This window comes from Vidua macroura, chromosome Z (assembly GCF_024509145.1).
Source record: "Vidua macroura isolate BioBank_ID:100142 chromosome Z, ASM2450914v1, whole genome shotgun sequence".
Taxonomy (NCBI): Eukaryota; Metazoa; Chordata; class Aves; order Passeriformes; family Viduidae; genus Vidua; species Vidua macroura.
This window is the reverse complement of record NC_071611.1, coordinates 22650271-22663107: the sequence shown is the minus strand read 5'-3', so window position 1 is coordinate 22663107 and position 12837 is coordinate 22650271. Positions and strand designations below refer to the sequence as shown.

The window sequence follows — 12837 nt, the reverse complement described above, 5'->3', positions numbered from 1 at the left end:
AGCTGTTGCTGTACTAGAGTTGAGGTCAATGTGTGCTTTAAGTCTAAGCATACAATAGGGTAAAACAGGGTACTGGGCTTCTGTTGGGGAAGTGATCTCCGTAACCTGGAATTTTGCCACACTATTACAGGAGTTACTTGTGACACAGTGCATAGAGTTCATAAGATATATGAATAAATACATTAAAATTATCTGCAGTTGTTTCTGTAGTCTTTTTTTTACTTAGGAGGGTTGTTAAAAAGAGATGTTTTCACTACACTTTCAAGATTATGTTTTCATCTCAGAACTGTAAGCAGAATAATTTACAGAATTATTGTGCTTGGCTTTTTCTTAATAGAATTGGGTGCAACCTCTGGAGGCTTTTTATCTAGAATTTGATTGCAGAATGGGACAACAGATGTCTTGATATAAGTTGTTGTGTTGGCTGTGTATTGTGGATGATATGATACAGATAGCATCAGTGCAAGTTAAGATATTCTACCTACCGCTTCTGCTGTGTTTTCTTCCTTAGTAGTTTAACCCCCAAAATGCTGATCTCTTATTTATACTCTTTAGACACTTGTCTGAGAAAGCAATATCTTTTTATTTGTCAGTAACAGTTGTGCTGTTGCTTCTATTAAAAAGATGCACTTGTGATTACATAATGAAAGAAAAAGTTACACTGATGAATTTATCTAATTAAATCCAAAATTGTCATGCGGTTAATTTAGTAGGACTTACATGCTTTCAGTGTCTCCTGCGTTATAAAATAGATGACCCCTGAAAGTGGTGTTGTAATTACATGCATGTGATGGGAAAACGCATTCTCAGTTATGACTTTTCAGTGTCCAGTTAATTGCATGTAAGAGAAAACCAAAGATGTATAGACTATGCCTTTGCTTTTTGGCAGCATTTTTGAGCAGTAGGTTAACTGAAAACTTTCATTTGGGAGAGGTGGTGGTTGACAATTCTGCACTTTGGTTTTCTGAATTATTTCACACTAGCCATGAAACACACAATTGGAAGCTGTGTCTGCTCTGTTGGGTGGATCTTCTGTTGATTCTAAGCTTTCTAAACACTTCCAAAATTAAATGAGTTATGATTTTTATAATTAACATTGCTTTTAAAAAATCATTTGTCACCACCTTATATCTCTGCTACTGACAAAATGGCCTTTTGTGGTCTATTTATATGAATTTTTCTGTTCCTTATGTGCACATGCTTGCTTTTCTCCATATAACTTTTCTGTTTCATTAGTTTGTAATTTTACAAAGCTTCAGCATTTAAAGTGAAGCACAGACCATATAGCGACAAAATAAAGTGCACAGTATCACCAGACTTCTGTTCTGTTTTGTTGTTTTCTCCCAGCTTTATCTTTGTAACTTAGATCATATGCTCATCTGAACAGCATTTTTGACTTTCGTCTTATGCCTACAGCCTAATGAAGTGTTAAAGCATTTGGCATATAAAACTAAACAGAACACTGGTGTTTTTCAAAGAAATGGCTTCTTTATCCTCAATGAGATGGATTTTTGCTGTCTAGAGTAATATATGGTCAGGGGATGAGAATACTATGTTTTAGCAATTATCCACAGTCATGCAGGTCCTTGAATTGAAGTTACATTAAGAAACCCAAACCTGTACATAGGACCATGTTGCGTATGTGCTGTCAGGTCACGTGTTTGCTTTTTAGACTTTTTAATTTTCTACTGTATTTGCCGACCTACTTGTAAAATCCACAATTCGCAGTTTGTCATGAACCTGCAGTCAAATGAGAGAATCTGGTTTAAGGAAACTATTTTTTTCATTATTTTGTATTCTGTCAAATGATTGTACCTCTTTCTGGTTGGTTAATGTGTCATTTTCTGTGACAGTGTAAACATCTCAATTAGGACGCTTGCTCGTGGGAGGACTGTTGTTCAAGTCTGTTCAAGGCTGCTTGTCCTCTTTAAAGAGGGCCTTTGCAAAGCAACAGTCACATTTTAGTGACTGTTGTGACTAATGTGACACATTTTAGTGAAGCACAGACCATATAGTGACAAAATTTTAGTGTCACATCAAATGTAGTAGAATGCTTGTGTTAAGGTAAGTGAACTGGTAATTTCCCATATCTAAGCTTGCTGAGAGAATTTGCTGCAGGGTTTGTATACCTTAATAGATCTTTTCATAAAAACTACGTTATATGTGGCTGTGTGTTCTGGTTATGGTGCTCGTACTTGGTAAGTGACCAAGTTATTGTATTATGTCAGGTAGAATTAAGTTAAACAGTAACAATTAGGGGTTATTTCATTGTGAGTTTGACTGTGGTGTTTTATGTTGTAGGTTTTTTTAATTGTTTGCATAGGTATTTTGTCCAGATGTTGACACAGAGCTCATATTTCATAGTGGAAAGTCCAGAGGGATTCTTAATGCAGAAATGACAATGAAGCAGCTCTGAGTTTTTAGGTAGTTTGAATTTAGGTGATTTTGTTGATGGAGCTGTCTCGTTACCTTATTGTTTTACAAATAGTGCAATTAATTTCTGGTAATGCAAACCAGATTTGCTTTCATGTTATAATCTCACACCAGTAAAAAAGAGGCATGTTTAATGCTAGAAAAACATTGTTGTGAAGCATAAAAACTTCTGAGTAAGAACTGTGGAACATGTTCTTGTCAAGAGATAGCCAAGGTAGCTAACTGTTGGAAGGAGATAAAGTTTAGCTGTGAGAACAAGAAGTTCTGTTTCTTTTCAGTACTGTTAACTAGTGCACTGGAGAGTTTGTTTACATTTTAGTAATAGTAGTGCTATATTATTTTTAAAGTTACATTTCTTATTTTTCTTTTCACCACTTTTCTTATCCTGTAAGCATCCATTGCCACAGTTCCTTTTGTAACTGAGTGGCAGCTTGTAACTGAATGTAAGCTTCTGAGCTTACATTCCTCCTGAGAGACAAAAGTACTGTATCAAAATGCCAGATTTTCTTTGCAGCAGATTTAAAAATGCTAGATATGCTTCTTATCTATTTTGGGAAGCTTTTTTTAATGTTAAAATGTAATTAAGACTTGCTTACTCACTTCTTTCTTCCTTAACAACTGAAAATGTTTACTTCTTCCTCAAAACAATTTTTTTACTTCTTTTTAAACAATTCTTTATTTGTTAGGTCCTTTGATATGTTTCTGGAATCCAGTTTCTCCTAAAGCTGTGGCTCTACCATTAATATTTCAGCAAGTAGATTTTAAGCATTTTAATGAAGAAGGATCAATATATTGGCTTATTTGAGACAGTGGGCATAATTCATTAGTTGAGGTTAACTACATTTCTTCATGTTAGTAGCTGCATGCAGAAGTGTGAAGAGTAAAAGACATGGAATTTTAATGAAGCTTATATGGAGATATGGGTTTTTTTTAACAGGAAAAAAATGTAAATATTTAGGAAAAATTCTACTTAATAGAATAGAATGTAAACCCCTACTGTTTCTATACAGGGTATGAAATACATAAAACTAACAAGAAGAGAATATCTAACTAACTAGCCCTCCCCCCCACCTTTTTTTTTTTTTTTTTTGGTGGTTTGTTTTGGCTTGGTTTTTTGTTTGCTTTGGTTTTGGTTTTATTTGTTAAAATGTATGCTAAGTGGCTTGCTGTGCTTGGGTCAAGTAGTTAGGTTGGTATATATTCCTGTTCACAGAAATATTCCTGTGCCATTATATGTTTTCAGACACTTTAGATATAATAAATTACTTCAGATGTAAAATTACCATTTCTCATGCATGAGCAGAGCAGGATCTTGAGCTCTCCTTCTATCTTTGTTAATCCAGACCATTCGCCCATCTGCAGAAAGCTTTTAAACAGGGGGGTAAATTTGTATGTTAGGGTTTTCTTCATGTCTGAATTCATACATTTGAGCTCTGGAGTATGTTGAAATTAATAGTATCAGTGTAATATTTCCTCATTTGACCTCTAGCTAGGTAGCCTTTGTGACCTATTTAATTGGGAGTGGGTCTGCTTTCTAATGAGAAGCTACTTAAACTACAGAAAGATAACAGTTTGAGTGCAAGCAATAATTTTTAACTCCTTAAGTCCTCATCTGCGAGTCACAAAGCCTAGAAATCAATTTGTATAAATTTTGTTGCTGATGTGTATGTGTAATGTTCTTCCAACTTTGAAGATGTAATAGCAACTTTCCTGTGAATCAATGTCACAAGAATTCTACGCTATAAATATTGTAATTATATTCTGTAAGAGTAATAATATAGAAAGAAAATTGTGTATTACCGAGCTTCTAATTTTGCCAGTGGTTAAAATGCTTCAGGCACAGAAGTGCTTTAAGAATGATCTTCAGGTTTGTAGTAATGATGCAGATTACCAAGACACTTCTTTTTCTCAGTATATCTAAGGCAGTCAGGGTGATTCTAAGCCAATCAGTGAAAAGCTGTGTAGTTAGTTCATTGAGAACAATCAACTAGAGTCTGCTAGTAAGAATAATTAGTTATCTATTTAATGCTAGATAATTTGATGCAAAAGAAGCCACACAAATTGAAAAAGTTCGTACAAATAATTCTTAGGGTAAAGATGAGTGTGCTGGTTATACTTCATAAATGTTTAACTTTATTTTTGATAATTCAGTTCTCTGTGGGTGTGAAATTTAAAGAATACTGCTGTTAGCAGCACACCAAGTCATACTGTGAGTTTACCAAGGCTAAGGCTGCCCATGTGAAACTAATTCAGCTTTTTATTTATGTGAATGAGGACATTTCATTGCTTTGTTTTATACTCTTTAAAATTAATATTCATACTTTAAAATGAGGTTGTTTGCAACTCTACTTTTTTGGAAAGGAAACTGAAGGAAGTGATTCCTAATAGGATGGTAGTAGGTACTTACCAAATTGTGGAGTGATGGACACTCACAAGATTTGTGGGTAGAATTAATGTTTTTATATTTCTTATACTGCTTCTGCTGGTCCATCAAGTAAGCGAAGAACAGTGCTAAACTTTGTCACCTGCGGCAGTAGTGGGGAACTTTGCCTAGTGGTATTGTGGTTAATTTCAGTAAAAGGAGTGGTTACTCTGTACCCTCTTGGTTCCCTTTCATTGTACTTTTTCTGGTTCAATGTTTGATGCTCCAAATCTGAATGACAGCTGAAATTGATAAAGTTAGGACAGCATATCGTATGAATATGAGGGGTAACTTCTTCGACAAAACAAGAAGTGTGTCCTGCTTAATTTAACTTCTTCCTCCCAGTGTTGGAGGATAATGGAGGGGGAATACCCATCTAAGCTGAAAGCTATTACTGATTCAAGAGCAAGAAAATAGAAACAGTTGTGCAGTATATTTTAGGAGAATGAACGTTTCTAAGTGCTAGAGCAAGGAAGGGTAACTTTGCATTAGGTTTTTGTGTTGCAGCTCTCGACTGCATTTGTGAAAGGGAATGAAGGCTTAGTGCCTATGGTAGCTTTGTCTGGTCTTCATAACCCCAAAGTTTTCTCCCTTCCCGGAAGGAAAGGTGCTAATGGGTGCACCTCATTACTTGTAAAATCCTTCCAGCTAACTGTAGAGGTGGTTTTTTAGCAGATTCTGATAACCTATTCTAGAAAACAATTTTTCTGATTATCATTCTCTTTAATACAATGGCCCGTCCATTTAGTAGAAATGAAGCAAATTGCCTGTACCAAATATCCTATAGAATATTTCATCCTAATTCATTTGACAGTCCTTGTCATTATAGGAGCCTGTTTGAGGTGTGTCTGTTCATCTTAAGCATCAGTCACCTTTTATCAAAATTGAAACTCTTTCTGTATTCTGTAATGACTCCTTACTGTACAATTAAGTATTTTATTCAAATGTCCTGGGTTTGAAAGAGTGAGATTAAGAATGACAGTGTGGCAGCAGTTCTCTATGAACTTTCTTTAAAAGCACTTTTTTCTAATGGATTGTCAAATACATATTAAGTTTTTAACCTCCTTCAAGGGAAACATATTGTAGCTGTTAAGGAAACATAGTTCTTTACAGGTATACCACAATATATAAAACATCCCATTCCTTCTAGATATGAGATGTAATTATTTATATCTTTTTCCTCCAGCCAAGTGTATTAATCGTAAGCTACAAGGAACTTTCAAAAGCAGCTTCTCAGTTTGGACCTTATAAACAAGCAGAATGGCGGCCTGACAGCACAATGATAGCTGTTTCGGTGAGTAGAATTTTTCCTTCTTTCTCTGGTTAAACTATTGCAAACAGAATTTTGTGTTACCAATTTCTGTGCTTATAGAAACTTGCAGATCATAAATATATTTAATTGATACTTGTCTTGTGAAAATATATAATCATACCAAGGACTTTTTAGATGATAGAAGCCTTCTTTTGTAGTTTTCATTAATTTTTCCCTGTAAGAATGAACTATGGTTTTTTGTCTTAAAACAATGGTTAGATATATTGGCTGGGGGTGATACATGTCATTATTTGAGTAATCTGGTAACAAATAATACGGTAATGTAAAGTTATGTGAATGACAGAAATAGTTGTGGACTTAGGTAACATAATCATGTTTAACTTGATAAATAGGGTTTAAAGGTGAGTCTTACGAGATGAAACTGTGGCCTTATTTCTGGCTTTTGGTGGTTTAAAAATATTGCAAGTCACTGAGAACACAGAAACAAGGGCAGTGATAAGTGATACATGAACTCTTCTGTTCAGAATCTTAGAGATAAGATCTTATCTCACATGGAAATAAAGTCTTGTTTCATAGCTGGTTCAGTGTTCACAGCACTTCAGATTATTTCAGCAGCAGTATTTAAAGTTTGAGGTGCAAGGTGAGCACAAGAAAGATGGGAGTACAGTTTACAAGAGTTGCAATATGGGATAATCCTTTTGGTGTCTTTTGGTCAGGTCTTAACATTAGGATCAGGTCTTAAATTAGATACTGTTATCTTAGTGGAAAACACCAGCTGATTTATGGAGTAGTTTGTGTCTCTAGCAATATCATGAAAAACATAAATCAGCTAAGCTTCCCATGTTCCAGTTTTCTTTCGTGTAATGCAAGTTAATGCAAGTAAGTAGTTAGTCTAAAATGTTAAAATTGCCTAGCAGTATCTGATGAAATCAAGGAAGTTAAGTATTTCTGTTAATGCCAGATTATATTCTCAGTGAGTACTAATTATCAAAAAAGTCAGAAAGATTACAGAAATCTTTGCTATGGATCAAAAAGAATTCTTCAATTTTATATTGCAGCATGTATGTCCAAACACATTTTAATTAAACCTTTATGTAGTAGTTCAGAGGAAATTTGAATTTTTATATTTAATTACTTTGCATATTGTGGGGTTTTTTTCTGAGATGTTGTGATCCATTTGCTCAAGAGACCTTGTGGTTTAGCTGACGGTCAGATTAGCTTTTGTTTCTGCCACTTCAGTCACTGAATTTTAAAGTTTTTCTGCAACTAAATGTACAGTGCTCTTTTTGGCAAATAGTATCAGGATGTAAATGCCTACAAAGTCTCAGTTTGTAAGCTAAGTTTAAAATTCAAAATGGTCATTGCTTATGAAATAATGAGTGTAATAAGAGTTCTAATATTCTTCATGTTTCTTAGGATGATATTTCATCCCTGGATGTATGTATACAAATTATATAGTCAAGCATGTTTGTTATGGTGGTTTTAACAGAAGCTGTTTTGCAGTATACTTTAAAAAAATATATAGTTTAATTTGGAACAGTTATTGAGTCCTACTGAAAGACCACATTTACAGTATTGCTGGTTTTGTTGTAGTGAGACAGGGTAGAAAGTCAGTTTTTGGAGCTTCAGTGAAGAAGGTGTTTCTACAGATGTGTGCTGCTCTCAACCCCAAGGAGAGTTCTGTCCAAGTGAATAGTTTTCTCTTTTTTCTTAACTAACACTATCAAATGAAGGAGCAATGGCAAAGCAAGTTTTTAATGAAAAAACCACTAATTTTGAACTGAATTAGTGTCACTTAATTACTGCAGTCCTGTGCAACAGCTAAAAATTTCAGTTTGAAAAGTGAGTTAGGTGATGTTTCTCACTTACTACTACCTGTGCTCATGATAACTTGATTGTAGTAATTTTCTGTAACAAAAGTTTGTTTTTAAGAAGCTGAACATAAGGCTTTGTATGTACTTATTAGTGAAGTGGTATGTTCCTTCCCCCCCCCCCCCCGCCCTTTTTTTTAAATGACATTATCATGGGGAGTATAGTCTGAATTTTATTTTCATCATACCTGTGATATACCATGTTTTTTGTTTCTGACAGCCCAAATATTCAAAGTGTCTTTATGAAAACAAATAACTTTGCAGCATATGCTTTGAGGTAAATATTATTTGTACTGAAGGCAGACTTTGGGCCAGCATATCAGGCTTTATAAAATACCTCAAGTAACTGTAAAGGTATGCAGTTAAACAAACTGAAGCAGTTTTCACAGTGTCACCATCTCATAGAAATTCTAACTTTTTTTTTTTCTACTAGTATCTTCTGTTGCTAAACTGTTGGCACATTTCCTAGGCAGATATTATTTTTTCCCCTTATATTCTGTAGTTTCTTCTTTCATATTGCTGCCTTTGTGATTTTTCCAGTGTTACTAGGAAATACTTTTTCTTGTTTAGATTAGTACATACATCCAAGGTAGCTAATTCTAGTAGTAAATCAAACTTAGGAATTGGGTCAAGATTAGAATTATCAGGGAATGGATGACAGTGATGGTTACTTATTTAGTAAGTTTCACTGAGACATTTTTAAAGAATGAAACCTCTGTAAATATGATCAATTTGCCAGAAGTCTGTGCTTGAATGCTTCTGTATTTCATCCCCCTCTTCATGGAATTTGAGGTTATATTTAGAAATGAAGCTGTAACAATAGCAACTTTGTGTTTTGAATAGTGTTCAGTAAGGCCCTTTGTCCCTTCATATCAGTATAAAGATACTTCACAGTATTGTTTTACTCTTCTTTCCAGGATAAGATAACTCATGGGTTAAATATTTAATGATGTAATGGAAAGAACCTGTAAAGCTGAAATGAACATGTTTCTTTACCACATAATACCTGAACATGACATTACAGCACACAGAAAAGCTTCCATTTATTGTCACCCTGTCTCAAGCTCACCATTGTGGTTCAAATCTTATTCTTGCTTGAAAAAGATACTTGCTTTGAATGAGAATAATAGTATTTCTTGGAATTCAAAGCCAAAACACAAATTTTCTAAAGCGAAATGTTTGACTGAGGAAAGCCATGGCATCTATGAAATTATACACTAAGCTAACAAGAGTGTTGCTTTATTCAAAGAAAAGGAAACCAATCTTGCAAAGAAATGTGAAACCATTCATTTCAGTACTTTTTTGTCTCCAGTGCTTTGGATACATGCCCAGCCCATATTAAAATAATTGAATGGAAATGCTATTTAACCAAAATACATTTACCAATTTCCCTGGAAAATAAATTCATGCTGTAAACAAATAACACTTCTTTGAACACATAACATTATTGGTCATCTACTTCTTTCATGCTTATGCAAGCAGCTTCTAGATATGACTGGAACATCATGTAACTAAATGATTTGTATTTGTTCCCTGTATATAGTATGAAGTCATTCTTCCAGAATGACAGAATATGGCTTGGGATTGAATTATTAAAGGTGTTGTGGTAGCTAAAGATAAGTGATGTGAGGATTTTGGAAACTACTGGATGACCATCACTGACAGGCAATGCCTAAACTCTGCATTCAGTAGTGTTTGTATGTGTTCAAACACCTGGAGAGTTTATTCAGGTACTTACCACCTTCTACTTTGTTTTCTATGTTAATTCATGTAGTTGATATGAATTATGTGCCCAGGTTCTAAATATCTGAAATAGTTGTCAGGTTTTATAGGTTTGTATGAGTTAGAGGAAAATTTCTGATGTACTAATGCATAAACAGGATTTTTTTCTGTTTTTTGATCTCCTGCCCAATCTACTCACTTGACTTTAAGGGTGGGTATGGATTTTACCTGGAATTAATATAAACTCACAGTATTTTAAATGTCTGAATGAATGTATATTTGAGTTCAATATATGAGACATACATAGAAGTCACATGAGACTTAACAGATTTTACTCACGCTGAGACTAGATATGTATCTTATCAGTATTTCTCTTTCAGACTGCAAATGGATACATCTTATTTTTTGAAATTCCATCAGCAAGAGACAAGTATCTTTATGAGCCAGTATATCCCAAGTAAGTAGTTTAAACTTTGCATCCTCACAGTGTGAAAAAATATGACTAGACAACTTCTAAGCAGTTTTTATGACAAAAAATACTTCCTTACAGAGTATGTTTTAACACTTGATGAGTATATGAACCACCATTACTGTAAGTTAGTGTAGGGGAGAAGTTGTGTTCAAGTAGATTGCTGTGTGCTGGTGTGATTCCTTAGGTCCATCTTACAAGCTCTCAAAATCCTTAATAACAGGGTTAAATTACAAGCTCTCAAAATCCTTAATAGCAGGAAAAGTCTAATTTTATAATTTGAGGTAGTTTGTTGCGATCATGATCTGCAGCAAGATTTATGACACCTTTTGAGTAATTCAGTTGGAAAAAATCACATGTGTTAGGAACTATTAAGGTACAATTCAAAAATAGATCCTGTCCCTGATGTTTTCATAGCTTAGAGATTTTTTTAAACAAATGGGGAATAAAATCCCAGTATTTTTGAAAGCAAATGGATACTTTTTGGTAAGAATGTACAAGTATTTTTGGTGCAGTGTGTTATATTGTCAGTTTCATCTTCTTTTCCTTGTTGTGAATGACAGAATACATCTTACACGTTTAAAACATGACAGTAGTTTGGGTGTATTTGTGGTTGACTTAGTTGATTTTGGATTTTTGGGAAATGCCTAGGACAAATTAAAACTTTGAGGAGTATATATGTACATGGCTGTGTGTTTAGATAGGCAGAATCTGTAGTCATGGGTTGGATTGAATTTGTCCGTGCACGTAATAGCACATTCTTGATTTCTTGGCTAGAAACTTCCTTTTTTTAGTATATCCTTCTATATATCTCCATCATTATGCTAATACTAGTCAGTTTATTTTTTTTTCATATTCATAAAAAGAGTTAAAGTTGAATCATGGATCTTTCCATGTGGTCATCTCTGAGGAATATTGGATAACCTAAGATGTCATGTAAGAGGAAGATATTTTGGCTTCTTTTTCTTTTCAGTGTAACTGTTAAACCATGAACATGAAAAGAAAATAAAGGGGGTTTTCAAAAGTATTTAAATTCAAAATCTGTCTTCTTTCACAAATATGTGTAGGAAGGAATGACTTAGCAGGTAGTAAATGATATAAAAGTGAATTTTCCTTTATTGACTAGAAAATTTTTTGTGTGTTATGGCTATAATCCATATTTTGATCTCTCAAATAGCCCTCAAGCTCTGGAATTAACTGGAATTTATTGTTGCATTTTACATTTCTTTTTTTCAGAAACTTAAGACTAATGTAGACAAGTTATATTACTTTACTTGACTCTTTGGAGAACTGAATAGCATAGTTTTTTGGAGAACTGACTGTTCATATCTGGCTTACTGTCATCAGGAGAGGAGGCAGACAGTCTGTTGCTGCAACTTGCCCAAATAAATAAAGTAGTAGTATATCCTTGGCTGTACATTACATAATGCAGAAAACTAAGCATTAGTTTATTGTGACTTTTTCTTGTTCTTTTTGGAAAGTTGGGGGGTGTTTTAATTGGTAAAATCTGAAAACTTAAGGAAATATATAAAAAACACACAGTAGAAGTTGAAAAAGAAGCATTGGAAAGTATACTTAGAATATCACTTTTAGGAAGGCTTGAAAATACCTTTTAAGACATCAGTGACTAACCACTCTAACTTTTATAAACTTATATAAAACTTTAATAAAACTTTAGTAATTGATATGAATTGTTGACTGAAAATGCATATTTTAGTTGTTAGTTGTGTGTTGAACAATCAGGGTTTTAAAATACGTCTGTATAGCCCAAAAAAGACTATAATGCAGATTCTGTAGATGAGTAGGACAAGGTGTTTGTCCCTAGTGTGTTCATAATAGGTTGCTCCTGAGAGCATAATAGGTCTCCTGAGACTAATGTGTGTGCTTACCTTTAAGAAGATGAATGATCTTACTGAATTGACTAGAATTACTAGATTGTCTATACTTAGCCCTCACTTTTGAAAACCTAAATAAAATTACTACTGTTCTGATTATATTAGATCAAAAGAAAGACACAGCATTTGTGGGTGAAATGTGCCTCCTGTGATTAATGTCAAATGATTCTTATAAGTTATTAAAATGGAATGAACTTCTTTTGCAGGTGCAGATACAGTGCACTGCCTGTAGGCAGTCTCACTAATTTTCATTGTAGAGCAAATACTTGGCAGGGAGTTAATCAAACAAAAAACCTCCAATCTAAAATGAACAAACGGACAAATGAGGCCAAAAGCAAGAATTGAAACTTTTATCTTTCTTTTGGCATATGTTCATTTCCCAAAGGCATTATTTCATTGAAATGCTTGGATTTCACTTCTGCTGGGCTGAACAATACCAAATTAGTTTTCTTCACTCTGAAGCCATTACAGATCAGTGAAAAACCTTGTATGTGACTTGCCTCATGCCTGAAAGGGGACATCTTACTGCTTTCTCCACCTGTAACAGTGTGTTCTTGGCTCCTTCCTCTGTGTTGGCAGCAGTGATTATGCAGTTGTGCCTTAAGTAAAGTTGGGTTGTTGACCTGATGGGGAAACTAAACCTGCTTATCTCCCTTTTTTAACCCTCCCTACCTCCTGCCATGGATTCTAGTAGCTTAGCTTGCAAGTTGGCATTTAATAAAAGGCTGGCATTAGAAAATGGTGACTTTGAA

General features: G+C 34.2%; 1 protein-coding gene across 5 annotated transcripts in view; it reads left to right on the top strand.

Moving 5' to 3' along the window:
- RIC1 (RIC1 homolog, RAB6A GEF complex partner 1) overlaps positions 1 to 12837 on the top strand; it is a 46655-nt gene that overhangs the window by 4299 nt on the left and 29519 nt on the right. For 4 of the 5 annotated variants that reach the window (XM_054002450.1, XM_054002451.1, XM_054002448.1 and 1 more), the window contains exons 2-3: positions 6042 to 6149; positions 10102 to 10178. In XM_054002450.1, coding sequence (XP_053858425.1) covers positions 6042 to 6149; positions 10102 to 10178 — 185 coding nt within the window. Of the gene's footprint in view, positions 1 to 6041; positions 6150 to 10101; positions 10179 to 12837 lie in introns of those variants that run through there. The other variant, XM_054002452.1, reaches the window with a different exon arrangement.